The 15894-nt window shown below is 54.0% G+C and overlaps 8 protein-coding genes across 8 annotated transcripts; 3 read left to right on the top strand and 5 right to left on the bottom strand.

Annotated features, from left to right (window-relative positions):
- Positions 1-702: 702 nt before the first annotated feature.
- J4E87_001863 (uncharacterized protein) lies at positions 703-1662 on the top strand (the record flags this gene model as incomplete). The annotated part of the gene is made up of 3 exons (XM_049373503.1): positions 703-875; positions 985-1125; positions 1179-1662. The coding sequence occupies 3 exons, from the start codon at positions 703-705 to the stop codon at positions 1660-1662; spliced, it is 798 nt and encodes a 265-aa protein (XP_049236873.1).
- Positions 1663-1748: 86 nt separating this feature from the next.
- On the bottom strand, positions 1749-4072 carry J4E87_001862 (putative NRPS-like protein biosynthetic cluster; the record flags this gene model as incomplete). The annotated part of the gene is made up of 5 exons (XM_049373502.1): positions 1749-3060; positions 3110-3629; positions 3668-3769; positions 3928-3964; positions 4064-4072. 5 exons carry the CDS (start codon positions 4070-4072, stop codon positions 1749-1751), a joined length of 1980 nt encoding a protein of 659 aa, XP_049236872.1.
- A 425-nt stretch (positions 4073-4497) lies between these two features.
- On the bottom strand, positions 4498-5353 carry J4E87_001861 (uncharacterized protein; the record flags this gene model as incomplete). Its single annotated transcript, XM_049373501.1, has 3 exons — positions 4498-4806; positions 4859-5193; positions 5245-5353. 3 exons carry the CDS (start codon positions 5351-5353, stop codon positions 4498-4500), a joined length of 753 nt encoding a protein of 250 aa, XP_049236871.1.
- Positions 5354-6042: 689 nt separating this feature from the next.
- Positions 6043-6621, bottom strand: J4E87_001860 (uncharacterized protein; the record flags this gene model as incomplete). The annotated part of the gene is made up of 1 exon (XM_049373500.1): positions 6043-6621. One exon carries the CDS (start codon positions 6619-6621, stop codon positions 6043-6045), a length of 579 nt encoding a protein of 192 aa, XP_049236870.1.
- Positions 6622-6792: 171 nt separating this feature from the next.
- Positions 6793-8813, bottom strand: J4E87_001859 (uncharacterized protein; the record flags this gene model as incomplete). The annotated part of the gene is made up of 2 exons (XM_049373499.1): positions 6793-8523; positions 8589-8813. 2 exons carry the CDS (start codon positions 8811-8813, stop codon positions 6793-6795), a joined length of 1956 nt encoding a protein of 651 aa, XP_049236869.1.
- Positions 8814-9160: 347 nt separating this feature from the next.
- On the top strand, positions 9161-11551 carry J4E87_001858 (uncharacterized protein; the record flags this gene model as incomplete). Its single annotated transcript, XM_049373498.1, has 4 exons — positions 9161-9200; positions 9252-9304; positions 9359-9764; positions 9816-11551. 4 exons carry the CDS (start codon positions 9161-9163, stop codon positions 11549-11551), a joined length of 2235 nt encoding a protein of 744 aa, XP_049236868.1.
- A 470-nt stretch (positions 11552-12021) lies between these two features.
- J4E87_001857 (uncharacterized protein) lies at positions 12022-14136 on the bottom strand (the record flags this gene model as incomplete). The annotated part of the gene is made up of 1 exon (XM_049373497.1): positions 12022-14136. One exon carries the CDS (start codon positions 14134-14136, stop codon positions 12022-12024), a length of 2115 nt encoding a protein of 704 aa, XP_049236867.1.
- A 1007-nt stretch (positions 14137-15143) lies between these two features.
- J4E87_001856 (uncharacterized protein) lies at positions 15144-15777 on the top strand (the record flags this gene model as incomplete). The annotated part of the gene is made up of 2 exons (XM_049373496.1): positions 15144-15619; positions 15669-15777. 2 exons carry the CDS (start codon positions 15144-15146, stop codon positions 15775-15777), a joined length of 585 nt encoding a protein of 194 aa, XP_049236866.1.
- Between the last annotated feature and the right edge of the window lie 117 nt (positions 15778-15894).

Raw genomic sequence — 15894 nt, 5'->3', positions numbered from 1 at the left:
AAGGGCATTGAGAAAACAGGGTCCACAAGCTTGCGGGTGCTGCGCTGGCTTTACATAGAGCTGCGAAGTCCTGCGTCATGTCACCTGCAGGTACCAGGGCCACCGCATAGGGAGGCTCGCAGGCGTGGAAATTAACTGCATATCCATTGCCGTGGCTGTGTGGCGGGTCTGGGCGATATTGAAGGATTGAAGAAGCGAAAGATTGCTCCGGCACCTCATTCTCCTTTCCCAATGGTACGCAAGCTGCTATGTGCCGCCGACCAGGAACGACAGGTCCATGTGGGAACATGCTGGTCCGTGAAATTCAGAGAAGGGAACTATAGCTGGTAATCATATCGCGGGTGCCGAGGATCGTGATGAAGATGCAGGGGCAGCAGCAATGATCCCTCGCGCCATGGTCCGAGCACTCCCGTATCCTCCGATTAAGGACGCCTTATTCGAGTCGTGGCACGCTACGGTAATGACAATCACCGCTGCATTGAATTGGCCTTTGATATGGTCGTGAGTGTTGTTCATGCGAGCGGCGCGTCGTCGCCTGTCAGCCTATCGCCGGTGTTATTGAGCGAAGCTTCGCTACCAGGGTTGCGCCGGATTGAACCCCACGTCTCTCGTCGTGTCGTGCCCCACCATGGAGATCCTCGAGCTTCATTCCTGCTTGCTGGCTTACTCTGTTGATTGATAGTCATACTACATCATACAACAATGTCTACCGGCCACTCACACGAAGGCGCATCGCATTCGCATTCGCACGAGGTTGCGGATCACGGCCACACGCATGAGATCCTCGATGGGCCGGGGAGCTACCTGGGCCGCGAGCTGCCCATCATCGAGGGAAGAGACTGGGAAGACCGGTCCTTCACTATCGGAATTGGAGGGTATGATGGACCCCGTGTGACATGTTAATGTCAATATACTGCTCGGCCGACATGATGCAGGGTTGACATGGCAAGATATACTATATTCTCATGATACTGACCAGCCTAGACCAGTAGGCTCGGGCAAGACAGCCCTCATGCTAGCCCTGTGCAAACACCTCCGAACACGCTTCTCCATTGCCGCGGTAACAAACGACATCTTCACGCGAGAAGACTGCGAGTTCCTCACCAAGAACAACGCCTTGCCCGCGTAAGAGCAGCCACAATACGCACATTGCCGGGGCATGTTTGACACGAGTATAGTGAGCGCATCGTCGCTGTCGAAACGGGAGGCTGTCCCCATGCCGCTGTCCGCGAAGACATCTCCGTCAACCTCATGACGCTCACCAACTTGCACCAAAAGTTCAACACGGACCTCCTGCTCATCGAGTCCGGCGGCGACAATCTCGCTGCCAACTACTCGCGCGAACTCGCTGACTTCATCATCTACGTTATCGATGTCTCGGGTGGTGATAAGATCCCCAGGAAGGGTGGTCCGGGTATCACGCAATCAGACCTGCTGGTCGTCAACAAGATCGATCTTGCCGAGGCGGTAGGCGCGGACCTAGGTGTTATGGAGCGGGATAGCAGGAGGATGCGTGAGGGTGGGCCGACTATCTTTGCGGTTGTCAAGAGGGATCAGGGTGTGGATGCTATTGTGGACTTAATTCTGTCTGCGTGGAAGGCTTCTGGTGCTACGCAGGCCAGGAAGGAGAAGTTCGAGCCTACGTTGATGGAAGAGAAGTGAAACGACAATAAAGAAGCGACAGTGTGTTACGAGCAAACGAGAACGCTACGACTTACAGAATATAAGCAATTATATACTGGGGAACCTTACAACTTGGCACCACCCTCTACATCTACACTTCCCTTGAGCAAGTCCCAATCCGCCATGGTGAATACAACATATCCATCATCACCGCCACTCTTGCCCTTGCCAGATCCAAGAGCAGCCGGATGCCAATACATGGTATCGTATTCCGCCTCCTCCTTTCCTTGCTCCTTCGCCTCTTTATCCGCCCTCTCCATAAGCTTCCTCAGATCGATACCGTCGTTCCTCAGCGGAACCTTGTTCTGCTTGTTGTTGTGCATCGTCGTTTGCTGTTTCTGTATCCTCAAGAAGACAGGCACTGCGTATTTCGGCAGCTTCTCTTTCGCGTGCGCAAGTAGCGCGTTGAAGTTGAACGAGTCTAGATGTGCGGGGTCGATGTAGATGGCTGCACAGCCTGCGCGGCCGTCGTAGCCAGGCACTTCGACACCATAGACGTTTGCTTCTTGAATTCCGGGGAAAGAGCCAAGTGCCTCGCTGACTTCGGCTGTGCTCACGTTCTCCGACTTCCAGCGGAAGGTGTCGCCGAGGCGGTCCATGAAGAACCAGCGGCCGTCGGCGTCGCGGCGGAGAGCGTCGCCTGTGCGGTAATAAAGGTCGCCTTTCCTAAAGACATTGCGTTCGAAGCGTTTCTCAGTAGCATCCGGGTTGTTCCAGTAGCCGACAAAGGCTTGCTCGCTCGGCATCTGTACGAGGATCTCACTGCCCTCCTCGTAGGACTTGCGTTTGCAGAATCCAGTCTTGGGATCGCGCAAGAGGTCTCCGGTTACGAAATCGATCTCGACTGGGACGTAAGTGTTGTGGGTGCGCCAGCGATCGATGATACCCTGGTGTCCAACTGAAGTTGCTGTGAAAGGCCCACGCGAGCCATTGAAAAGCGCCATGACGCCTTCTGTGCTGTTGAAGAACTCGCCGACGATCTCGATGCCGAAGCGATCGACAAAGCGCTGCCATACATCGGGACGAAGACCGTTTCCAAACATGGCCCTGACGTTGTGTTTCCGGTCGAGCTCGCTGGGAGGGGCGTTGAGAAGGTACCGGGCTGTCTCTCCTACGTAGACTATGGCGGTGGATCTCGAATCGCGTACGTCGGTCCAGAATTTCGATGTAGAGAACTTGGTGCCGATACAGCATGTGAGGCCGGTGACCATGCAGACGAGTGCCGTCGTGCCTCCCGTGCCGTGGTATAGAGGCATGCAAACATACCACCTATCGCCGTTGGGCCCTGTTTTCAGTCCCATAGCACCCACACGCTGTGTCAAACCAACGGCTCTTTGCGTCTCGAAGGGGCAAGCTTTCGGGTGTCCGGTTGTGCCACTGTTCTAGTTAGCATTGTCCTCTTCACAGCACAGCCGCGGTAACTAACCTTGTGTAGAACAGGAAGAGTGGGAACTTTCCCTTCATGCCCACCCTAAGCTCATCCTCGGGCCTGGTGGGTTCCAGCCTCGATATCTCCCCCTTCAACCCGGTATCCAAGACCAAAACAGTCATGCCCAATTCGCTCTCCAATCTCTCCCTGACCGCCTCGATGCGGTCTCTGCACTCCTGGTCTTCATCTACAAGCAGCACTTTGGCACCACTGACTTTCAAGCAGTGCACCAACGCATCACCTGCAAGGTTGTAGTTGATCCACGCCGGCGCGCTTCCTATGCTCCAGCTACCCAGATGTGCAAAGAGGAACTCCGGCCGGTTCATCATGTACATGGCAAAGAGCTGCCCGGGAACGACGCCATTCTGACGGAGGTATTGGCCGTATCGGCAGGCGTTCGCGTAGGTTTCGGCCCAGGTGTAGCAGCCGGTACGGGACCAGATACATTCTTCGGTCGAGGGCAGGCGGTGCACTTGGGCTTCGAATTGGTACCACAGAGATTGGCCTCTGCCTTGTGCTGTTGTCTTGTCAGAACGTGGGTGGTAGGAGGCATACGTAGTTCGGGCTCACCGTTCCTCTCGAGATCGCGCGCGGCAGCTTTCAGGACGCGTTGGCCCTTGAGGTCTTTGGTGATGTGGTATTTGGCGTCGATGTAGGCTGCAGCTGCAGTAACGCCTGCGATTGCGCCTGCTACAGCTTGAGGTGCTTCAAAGCTTCGTTAGCTAACATGTACGATAACGGTCGTGTAGAGATGGTCGGGAGCTGCATGGGACGACAAGCGCGCCACGGCCGCTACACGAGATGGGAACACGCACCGATCGGGAGAGCCATGATGAGATCTTTCTTGTATATCTACGAATGGAGAATGTACGTGAAAGATGCGCAGAGAAACACTGAAGGTAAATGTCGCGACAAAAATGCGCCGAAGTCTGCCCAATGCTTCTAGATAACCTGCGACATGGCCATCCGCAACGTGATCAATTGCCGACATGCCCTCGGTCTCCCAACCGCCGTTCTACGCCAATGCACGCGGCTGGCGGCCCCAGAGTACCTAACCCCACGTGTTGAGCCCCACACCTACCCGTAACTCTACTCTGCAACCTTTGTTGCGATGACTTCGGACCTTTTCCACATTGGCCATGGATTAGATAGTTGGTGATGGTTGATCCGCCTCGGCATAGGATAGCTGGCGCAGCCATGCCTATATTTAGGAAACTCAAGGCTGCTAGCAACACACGCACAGTCACGGTCTGGGACTAAAAGTTCTTCTGTCCTACGTTATATTGTTTCGTATCGACATTACCGGTATTCATACTAGAGCTTCGCCTCAGAACCCCTAGCGGAATGAGCATTCTACCTACATTACCGCAGCTCTTCCATTAAACTCACATGTGCTTGTGGAAGAAGTCCAACACCATCTTGTATCCGCGCTCATACTCCTTCCTCACCTTCTCCTGCGAAAGGTCACTGCGCGCCGCCATCCACCCGTGGATCTGGTCTGGGAACCACTCAACCACGTGAGGAACCTTGATACCCTCCTGCCACTTCTTGACGTCATCCTTCGACTCGTCGCCTGATGGAAGCATGATGTAGGGGATTCTGATGCCGGGGGCGTCGTCGCCGGCAACCATGGCGGGGTGGCATGCTGCTGCGACCTTGAACTTTGTGCCTTCCATGGAAGACAAGTTGACAATCTGTATAGTGTTAGGTGATACGTGGGAGGTAATCTAATTAGCTTTTCCGTACCTTTCCGCCCCAGCAGAAGCCAATGATAGCCCACTTCTCAATTCCGTACTTCTGGGTGAGTTCATCGACAATCTTCGGGATGCGCGGCAAGGTCTTTGGCGGCGCAGCCTGCGACTGGAAGAACTCGCCCATCTTCTGCTCCTTCTCCTTGGTGTCCGGAGGCATCCAAGAGATGTCGGCTGGCTTGCCGTCGAAGAAGTCGGGCATGAAGACCTGGTACTTCTGGCTGTCGGTGTAAGCCAAGATATCAGCACCTTGGAGTGTTTGGTTGAAGAATCCGAAGATGTCGTAGACGACTAAGATTCCTTGCTTTGCATCCTTGGGGCCGGTTTGATCTGTTCAAAGTCAATTGCGGTGCCTGGTGATGTCGTGGTGCTGGAACATACAAGTCTTCAATCCGTCTGCTTCAATGTAATCGCCCTTTGGTTGGTAGCCCTCGCTGACTACAGCGGGTGTGTTGCAGCATGCCTGCGACTGTGTGGATTCCGTAGACATCGTTGTGGTCTGTTGTTTGGAGATGGCGAATAGCCCTTGTTTACGTGGAAGTGCTGTTTGATGAAGTGTAAAGGATCGTGGTGCCGCGATTGAAATTCTCCGTAACGTTTGAGGTGAAAGTCGAGCAATTGGAGATTGGAGAAGTGAAGTTGTTCGAGCAGTGACGCGCATTATGAGCTGCTAAGGTATTTGTCAAGCTGTCAACGACGGTTGGGTGGGGAACTGAGCACCGCGGCTACCCCACCATGATGTCACCAACAGCATGCTCTTGCCCGAGACGATGGACACCGGATATAACATCGAAACAACTAGAAAAATACATGCAATAATATACCAAAGACTCAAGATACCGACCCCTCCATCAAGTCCAGCAATCATAGTCGCGATAAGGATCCAACTGCCAAATTAAACAGTCTCCCGAAATCGCACCTCCCTGCTTCCGATTCTCACAATATTCGTCCCAATTATCGATAATATTCCTGAACTCTAGCTTCCACCCATTCACATCAGCCTTCTACTCGTAGTCTGACCTGAGTACGACTTCGACAAACGCAGTAATACCAACACGATCCTGCTGTAGGACACTTTCACCTCGCCGGGATTTCACTTCTCGGTCATCGGTGTGCCTATGAGCGGAATTTCGCCCAGTTTCATAGAGTATGCAACCTCGGCAGGATGGGTTCGATGGACTACCGACGGAATCGGCGCTTTCCTTCATAGTGCTCGGCTTGTCTCAATTGAGCGGCCCAAAGCCTTTTCCTGGTCTCCTCATCAGGCGCCCGAGGCATCATCTCGACGTTCACGATGATGTTACCATCGTCGGTCCTTCTTGGCAAGGCGCGTCTGTAGTACAGCATCGTTTCTGACCAAGGCTCAGCGGCCATTACGCGCTGGGCTTTCTTGAGTTCGGCCAGATGCTCATTGAGATAGGCATGCACCTCAGTGACAAATTGTCGCAACGTGATGTGCTTCCCGTCTTCGTTCTCGATGATTAGAGGAGGTGGGGGTCGACATCCGTCTTCCTCGGGGGTAGAATCGTACGAGAGGTCGAACTTTTCGAGACATTCGCGGCTGTTCACCTCAATGCGGCTCAGTCCAGGTTCGCTAATCTCCTCGTCCGCGTAGGGGTGGTCGATTAGCGGGAGAGTCTTTTCTTCGTCCTTGGACCCCACCACGATCTCAATATTATGCAAGCCGGTCAACAGATTCCATCGTAGCCGGCACAAGAGGTCCATGCGAATACAATCGTCTACCAATTGAGAAGGCATGATAGCGTGAGTCGATGTGAGAACGGCCGAGAAATGTGCCAGGAAGGATTTTGTAAAGTGGGGGTCGAAAGGTCAACGCGGAAGGTAGCATGGGAACGGGGCGTGTTTCAATAACATACATGGGTCTCAAATACCGCTAGGGTTCTACCCGGGCCTAACTGAATTCGCTATCTAAGCATCCAAGTTCAGCTTCTCAAGCAAGGTGTCTATCTTTCCCAGCAGGATTTGATAGTTCATCGCGTCCTGAGCAAACTCATCACCGACTTCCTCGCCGTCCAAATTTCTAATCACACCAGCAGCAATCTGTTGTTCAACCGCCGCAATATTCTCGTCCTGCTGTACACTGTCAGGTACACCGTCTTCTAGTGCGAAGTCGCCCATTGCATCATCAAGATCTCCCTCGATACTAGCTTGCATAGCTGCGTTCTCGTCCATCATCTCATCTAGCCCGCTGTCTTCGAAGCGAAGCCTGAATCGTTCCGAGAGGTAGTATCGGATATCGTCGACAAGCTCGACTGTGTCGGTCTCCTGACGTGCCTTGACGCGATTCGCGGATTCTTGGACTAGCTCTGCAAACTCGGGTTGGTCGATGTAGTGTTCCAGTCGGTAGGCGATGTACCGCGCCGCGAACTCCTCCAGGCGTTGCACCCTTGTATCCCATCCGGCTCGGATAACTTCGTAAATATCCACGGCTTCATCGGCATCTGTAGCTCCCCGTGGGTTGTCTGACTCGACTGCTGAGGTTGCGCCATTGCCTAGCGCAGAGATGATGATGGCAGCGCGCTGCTTGAGCTTCTCAATGAAGAGCTGGTCTGCAGCAAAGAGCACGTCGATGGCAATGTCCAGACCAAAGTCGGCGCGCTCGGTGTACATAAAGGTGAGTATGGTTTCCAGGACGGCTGGCGAGCAGTCAATGGTTACAATCTGCAAATGCGGCGTGTCTTGTGCTTCCTTGAACTGCGAGCTGAACATGGTCAGGAAATACTCGGAGCGCAATAGCATGGCTCGGTGCGCAGGGAAAACGGTCGATTTACGGGATGCCCGTTGGCGGGACGGCGACCTCGAACGAGTGCGACCCGATCCGACAGGTATGCCTAGAAGAGGCCCCGGTGCGTTTCGCACAGGCGGCGTAGATGACTCTGACCGCCCTGGTGACCGATCTGTGCCATCGGAGTCCTGGTCCTCGTCATCATCATCGGCGCGCAGTAATATATCGGCAAAGATGGAGTTTTCCCGGTCCCATTGTATGCTGTCCACTTTTGCAGTGTCTACGACTCTTTTATGCCGGAGGACGTTGTTTTTGAACCAGCCCTCTAGCTGATCTCTGCCGCGTTCCAATTCCTCTGCTCTTCGCTGGCGCAATAATCTTCGATCCGAGACTTCTGTTATATCTTCAAACAGGCGCTCTATCTCCAGCTGCTTGCCAATCTTGTCTATGCCTTTTAATACAACCAGCTCCTGCTCGTCACTCAGCCCATGTAACGCTCTCCGTATTGAGACTTCCTGGAAGTACAAATACTGCAACGCCACACCTAGCGACTCGGCGGGTATAGTATTGGGTAGTTTCCATGACGCTGTATTCGGCGCTGTCTCGAGCTTCTTCGCAAAGTAGGGCGATCGTGCGGCGAGGAGGAATTTGTGGAGGTGGAACTCTTGGTCGAAGGCTGTGATGGTAATGTCTGTCGTCTTGGGCGAAGGTCGCGTGAGGAGCGAAGTAATATGCGCTGCCAGCGGTTGTAAGGGATTCGAGGATTTCGCATAGTCGTAAGATAGTAACAGATTACGTATACGGTCGTTGAGCGCGTTGTATAGACATCGCTCGCCTTGGAACGTGTCGCGTTCGCAGAGTGCACCGTTCTCGAGGAGCAGGCGTATGACTTCGTAGTGGCCGCATAGACTGGCCTTCAGCGGTCAGCGCTCTGAATTGAATAGCGAATTGTTTAGATTTGAGCAGGAGATTGTCTTACTAAGATAAGGGGGGTGTAATCAAATCTGTCTCTTGCGTTGATGTTTACCCCGGTCGATATCATTTCCTGGCAAACCTTCAAGTCGCCCCGCCGGCATGCTTCACAGAAGACCCTGAAATCCTCGCTCGTGTCAAGCGGATTCTCTTCCTTGAGCTGGCCCGAGGAAATCGCCTGGGCTTCGGTCGCGAGGGCCGCCTCGATCTCGTACTTCTTCTTGACGTCCATGGCTGTGGCGAGAAGGAGAGGTCCTCAGTAACGGCGACATGGTGGAGGTGAAAGTGACTATTGCTCTGCGATGACGAGTGGCGGCGGAGATCGGCGTGACTATCGATAAGGGCAGTGACAGGGGTGCGTGCGCCTGGCAACTGCAACACGTGAGGCGCGTGCAGCGTTGCTGGGTTGACGGACGTTAGCGTAAACAGGGCCAAACACCAAGGAAACTTGGCTTCCATCCCACCCACTGTACATTACATACATCCCTCGCTACCTCCGAGCTCTACTAACCCAGCAGCTTGCTACCCTATCCTACCTTAATAGTTGCATGTCTTTTGAGCAATAGCAATACCTTCACCATGCCCGAGGAAGAAAAGTACGATGTGCTCGAGAAGATTGGTACGGACCGCCCCCGATAGGCGCAAGAGGACGCATACTGACGTTGTATAGGCCATGGGTCCTTTGGTATCATCCGCAAAGTCAAGCGGAAGTCAGATGGCTATGTAAGCAGCGACGACGAAGCCTGCGCGCGCGACGACGTGCTAACCGCCGCGTAGATCCTGTGCCGCAAGGAAATCAGCTATCTCAAGATGTCGCAGAAGGAACGCGAGCAGCTCCAGGCCGAGCTGTCCATCCTCAAGGAGCTCCGCCACCCCAACATCGTCGCCTACTTCGAGCGCGACCACATCAAGGCATCGCAGGACCTCCACCTCTACATGGAGTACTGCGGCAACGGCGACCTCGGACGTGTCATCCGCGACCTCAAGAACAAGAACCAGGTGTGCGAGGAGGAGTTCGTCTGGAGCATCTTCAGCCAAATCGTCAGCGCCCTGTACCGCTGCCACTACGGTGAAGACCCACCTGCGGCAGGCCGCAACGTCATGGGGCTCGTTGGCAACGCGAAGCCTGCCCGTGACCCACGCAAGCCCATGATTCTCCACAGAGACCTCAAGCCCGAGAACAGTCAGTATCTGGTCATCTCCGCGTCGCGTGACTCTGCGCTAACACTCACAGTCTTCCTTGGCGATGACAACAGCGTCAAGCTGGGCGACTTCGGTCTGTCCAAGATCCTCCAATCCCACGACTTCGCCTCCACCTACGTCGGCACGCCGTTTTACATGTCGCCTGAGATCTGCAAGGCCGAGCAATATGGTCCCCACTCCGATATCTGGGCACTCGGGTGCATCATATACGAGATGTGCACAAAGTCACCACCCTTCAATGCCAAAACACACTTCGAGCTCATCTCGAAGATCAAGTTGGGCCGATACCCCGACATACCGGCCTGCTACTCGGCGGAACTACGAAAGGTCATCGCGAGCTGCCTGAACACAACGCCCGACAACCGACCAGACACAGCCGCACTTCTCAACCTGCCAATTGTCAAGCTTATGCGCAAAGAGCAGGAAGTCGTTAAGCTGGGGCAAGATCTCCGTGAGCAGCGTATGCTGACAGCGAAGCGGGAGAAGGAGGCAAGCGAAGCCATTTCACGGATACGCAAAGAGTTGGACGACCAATTACGAAGAGAGTGGGAAGTCAAAGCACAGTTGGAGATTGAGCGACAAGTGAAGCTGCAAACGGAACAACGAGTACAGAAAGAGCTGGCTCAGCTCCAGGCGACCTTCGAGGGAGAAGTGAACAGGCGGGTAGAACGCGCCCTGAAGATGTACCCCAACCGTCTGAGCACATCGCCAAAGCTGGCTCCTCGGTCCAATACGCCTACTATGGCGGCAACAGAACCAACATCTGCTTTGTTCTCGGCAGAGTCCGATGGTGCCGTTAAGAGCGGCTCGCAAAACACCCTCAACACAGACTCCGACTTCGCCAGCGGAACAGACCTATCGTCACTCTCCCTGGACGACCACACCGAAGATGTCACCATCGCAGCTAAGCCAAAGGCAAAGCGACCGTCCCGCGGTCCCCTCGTCCGCGCCCGCACAATGTTCTCTCAACCCTCCACCACACAAGTACCCGACTCTCCCATGGATGTGCAGATGGCTGAGCCGTCGCCGGCACCTATCTCACTCAAGGGACTCTCGCTTTCCCCTCGTCGCAACCAGCAACCTAAGCAAAACATCTTCGCTGCTGCTAAGGAAGGCGCGAAGAAGTGGGAAGCTGACGTTCCCCCGTCGCCAACTGAGGCAGAGTGGAACGCCGACTTCGACGACGATGATGATCTTCCTGTTCTGCCATCGCCAACCCGCGCACGAAGCGCCTCTGGGGGTCGTCCTATGAGTGCGGACCCCTTCAAGGTGCTCGCAAATGCCCAAGCGCCGCTGTTGAAGGCCAACGGTCGATTGGGAAGCACACCAAACCTCCTGGGTCCCAGAACCACGAAGCCCCGTCCTGTTTCCGCCGTACCCATCGTCGCTGCGTCGCCTTCTCGAACGAAGTCCAAGTCCACCGACACTGCATCAACATCACCACGCAAGACAGGCACTACCACAAAGTCCATTCCATTTGCTGGACTCCCATCAAAGAAGGGCAACGAGGCATTCCGCGTCCAAGCGATGCGCAACAACGGCGGTGTTCAGGGCCGCACACTAGTCGAACTTCAACAAGCGCGCGGTATCCCTGTGCACACTATGAGTGAAGATGAGGGAGGCGCGAAGAAGGGCTTCGGATACAACGGCCGAAGGAGTCCCGTCAAGCGAACTGGCGGTATCAGCCCACCCGCAGTATGGGACCCCGAAACCGAGCCGGAGATGCCATCTCCTTTCATCCAACGCAGCAAGCGCATGGTCCGGTAGGACGGACGATGCGTGACAGCTCCGGAACGATTACGACATATACAACAACGACACGACGAAGGGTAAATAATGGGGTGTTTGGACATACAACATTCCACGGCGTTGGCGTGACGACAGTACGGAGGGCAAATACCATTTCCTTTGTCTCATCAAATGGAGTGGTGTCTGGCGTTGAGGATTGTGGATTGAAAGCGAGCGTATGCGTCGCGTCCCATCTACCATCTCTTCCCTTTGTCATCCTCATTGCATCTGCGCTTTGTTTTACGCACATTTTCCACGAACGCATACTAGCATCTTTTTGGCGATATTGTGGGTTGGGTCTGGATAGGCGTTTGAGGCGTTGCACCGTGATGAGACGGGCTGCATCTGTACTCTTATTTATTGCGACGAACGTTACTACTACCATACTTCACATTATGCACTTTTGGATGACGTGGTGTGATTAAGAATGTATTGGAGTGAAGAAGATATTACCATCCAAAGCTCTCTGTATGTAGGTATATGCCCTGCGCTCCCGTTCCTTTGTGCACCGCCCGCTCATCGCTCAACGAGACAACATCATGCTTCACATCTGCCACTAACCCCTGTGGTCCACACACCACCACCGCACTTTCTCCTAGTGCTTGCTCCAACGACCTGCGTATAATATCCCGCGTCTTCGGTCGACCGGAGTATATCGCTATCGACGGATGCACGACGACTCTTTGGCCCTTCTCGAGAGAAGATGGTGTAGAAGGTGCGAGGGACCCAGGACGAGATGGGGTAGCTGTAGGTTTCGAACAGCTGCACACCGCTTTACTAGCTGAGGATGATTCGTCCACTGCAGTGCGGCAACAGCATGTGCCGTTCGGACCACAGGATGCTTCCTGGATATCGAGACTTGATGAATCGATAGATGTCACTTCTTGGTATCCTTGTCTATGCGATTTCTTCTCGCTCTTCTTTTCTGATATCTGTGAGGGCGATCTGTATTGCACAGTACCGTGCTGAGGCTCGCTCTGTGATTTTGTGTTCACGTTGGGTGCCGTCACGCCGGAAAGCACGGAGTTGTGCTCTTCCGTGAAGGATTCGTCGCAGGTGATGTAGACGCTCATTTCGAGTTTGATGTCCCGGAGTGTTTCCTGTAGCGTTCGGAACTCGGTGTACACGGAGGACAGTTGCTCGGAGAACCAACTTAGCTGCCCTCTACTCTTGACGACCCATACGAAGCGGATGTGTCGTGTGACCGCACCTGTTGGTGTTTTGAAAATCGAGGTACTACCTGTGTTGCCACAAGCATTCTCCTTCCAACCTTGGAGGAGATCGCGAAGGAGTGGGAGAGTGAAAGTGCCGCCAGTACTTCCTGCAAGGAGAACGACGCTATCGAATTGGCGCAGTGGTCGTAGCGTGCCGTATGGGCCTTCTATGGCCACAGTCCTGGCTTTGACAGGCATTCCAGATAGACTACCGGTTTTCTCCGCGTGTTTGAAGAGACGCTTGGTACCTCCCTTCTCGGCCTTGACGTAAAACTCCATCTTTCCATCTGCTGGTATCGAGGCCACGGTGAATGGATGGCTTTGTAACGGCACAACGGAGTGACATGATAGATATACATGTTGACCAGGAGTCCAGCTGATGGGTGGGTTGGGTATCGTGATTCGAGTGGTGTTGTGGGGGAGAGGTGTGAACTCGGCTTTGCACGCCCAGAGGCCACTCAGTTGGCCCCGCTTCTTCAATGCAGGATGAAATACGGAGGTGTTGATGTATAGCAGTCGCAATGCTCGGAAGAGGCGGTCGAACAGGAAAATGGCAACAGGAGCCCAGACATAGCCGTTCATCTCGAGAGGGGTATGAATGTAGACGAACGCAAGGAAGACTGCAAACGAAACGATGTGTTGAATAACGAATACCTCGTAATTCCAGCCTCGGATCGGTGTCATGGAACTGAACACAATCCACGCCAGGGTACACCATGCAGCAAGGCCTTTCCAAACAATCGCGTTATTCTTGAGTTGGTAGCCGATGTAGTCGTATGGAGCCCATGCACTGAGGAAATACCCCAGGTGCATGGTGGCCGTAAGGAGCATGCATCGAGCGCACCAACGGTGTAACCAATTCAAACGCTCGTAACTCACACCACTAAGACATCCGATGATGTTATTCTTGCCCGCTAGCAGGACGATAATCGGTAGTTGGGCGATCGTGACCACACCGCAACGAAAGCCTATATTTTCCATGCTGAACATGTCCGTCACATCGAAGCCATATAAACATAGGACGACCAGCACGACTACGTTTCCGATAACCAGCGACGATCGGCCGACTGTTGGTATTCTGAGTATGCGACCTTTCAGTGGTATGCGTAACGAGAAATTGGACGCTTCGCGCGTCAGGGCGTAGAGTGTCGCATTTCCGAGGGCGAACCATGAGATGGGCTTTGCAGGCGTCCGCGATCCCCCTCTTGCTGCGAGCATTCTTTGGCGGTATAGCACATAATTGTACACATTGAACAGTGTTGCGACGCCGACTGCGGCCCCAATCACGGCGTAGTAGAAGTCTGGCCATTCTGTGAGCGCGGGCAGGGCGCTCATGGAGCCCATCGACATGTGATTGTGGCTCATGATGCTACGCGCTGCTGCAGTGTTGCCGAATCTTGTTTGGTCTATGTTTCCAGGCTTGCACTGGATGCAAGGTTGGGCGGTTGCCAGTGATGGATGGCGTGTGCCTGTACCGATGTTTATCGCATGCTGACTTCGTCGCGAGCAGTCTGAGATGTAACCAGGGTCGTTGTTTCGTTGGTACGTCGAAGGATCGGAATGGAGACGCAATCTAGGACGTTGGGAATAGACAGTGTGTGACAGTGTCGTAGGAGGTTGACGAAATGTGATAGTCGTCCAGCGAAAGAAGCACACACGCAGCGTCTCCAGCCATGGTGCCGGTAATAGTCCATGTGGCCGTAGTGCCGACTGTAATCAATTGCCTCTCAGATGCAGGGCGGCAGGGTCGATGCACTGCGGGGGTGCATCGAGGCCCAGCGGGCACTCTGTTGGCCGTGGCTTGAAATAAGCTTCATGCGCTAACCATAACCGGCTAATTATGCTCAAAGTCGCTCCTTGGGAGTCCGGCTGCTTGAACGTCGCTCACACGCCCGAGCCACCGACAGCGTGCCATGACCCATACAACGCGCATGGAAGGGATCTTTCCGTAGCTCCCAGATTTGCCTGTCATACATGTAGGCGGGAAGGCGTTGCCGAGAAATGTGCTCACATGCCCCGACGCTCCACGCCTCAGCCCAGACTTGACCATTTCTTGAGTGTCTCAGAATCTTACGCATTCACCAAAGTTCTATACACTGCAACACGAAACCAGCGCCTCCAGGTCGTGGGTTCATGCTGAGGCGCCTTCATCTTTACGGAACTGGAACCAGCGAACGCGCAAGCCCACATCGTACCGAGAAGTCTTAAGCGATCGCCTGCCCCAGGACTAAGATAGCAGTCTGGAACTCGGTACCTATTCTTCGATCCCTTATCACCCCGCGCGACCTAAACGGAACCCATCCTGATCCTCATCAACGGAACCTTCTTATCGCTACACGCACGTCGAACCCATCACCATGGTTGCTCACGAGGGTCACGATATGGCTATGGATTCGATGGATATGGGCGGCATGTCCATGGGTACTTCCTCACATGGCGGTATGGCAATGGCGTTCATCACGTCAACGACCACTCCTTTGTTCTCCGAGGCTTGGACCCCGACGACCGCTGGTCAATACGCAGGGACATGCATCTTCCTTATCATCCTGTCCATACTCCTTCGCGCCCTCTTCACCGCAAAGACATACCTCGAGATCAAGGCAGTCAAGAGCGCGCTGAAGCGACGCTATATCGTCGTTGCCGGCGAGAAAGCGGTTGTCGATAGCGCTTCAGACGACGCCAACTCGATGACCGGTGTCCTCACAACAAACGGTGTCCAGGAGGATGTGCGCATCATTTCGGCGCCGGTCTCTCACATTCAGCCATGGAGATTCAGCATCGACCTGCCCCGGGCACTGTTGATGACAGTTGTGGCCGGCGTCGGATATCTCCTGTAAGCACTACACGTTCCAGTCATTGCGTCAAAGCTAACTTTTGGGCAGCATGTTGGCAGTCATGACTTACAATGTTGGATACTTTCTGTCTGTGCTAGCAGGTGCATTCGTCGGTGAGCTGGCGTTTGGCAGGTTCAATCAGGTTGCGGCGCACTGAGTCTTAGATTTGCATTCTGTTATTTATATCCAAAGAAAGCTTTTCCAGAGCGTAATATTCATCTTGATACCTCAGACACCTATTCTTAAGAAGGTTCCTCAACACTGCGTGCTCGTC

Source organism: Alternaria ethzedia (genome assembly GCF_023757985.1).
Source record: "Alternaria ethzedia strain BMP 0044 chromosome Unknown scaffold_3, whole genome shotgun sequence".
Classification (NCBI taxonomy): Eukaryota; Fungi; Ascomycota; class Dothideomycetes; order Pleosporales; family Pleosporaceae; genus Alternaria; species Alternaria ethzedia.
The sequence above is the reverse complement of the archived record's forward strand: the minus strand, read 5'-3'. Positions and strand labels throughout refer to the sequence as shown.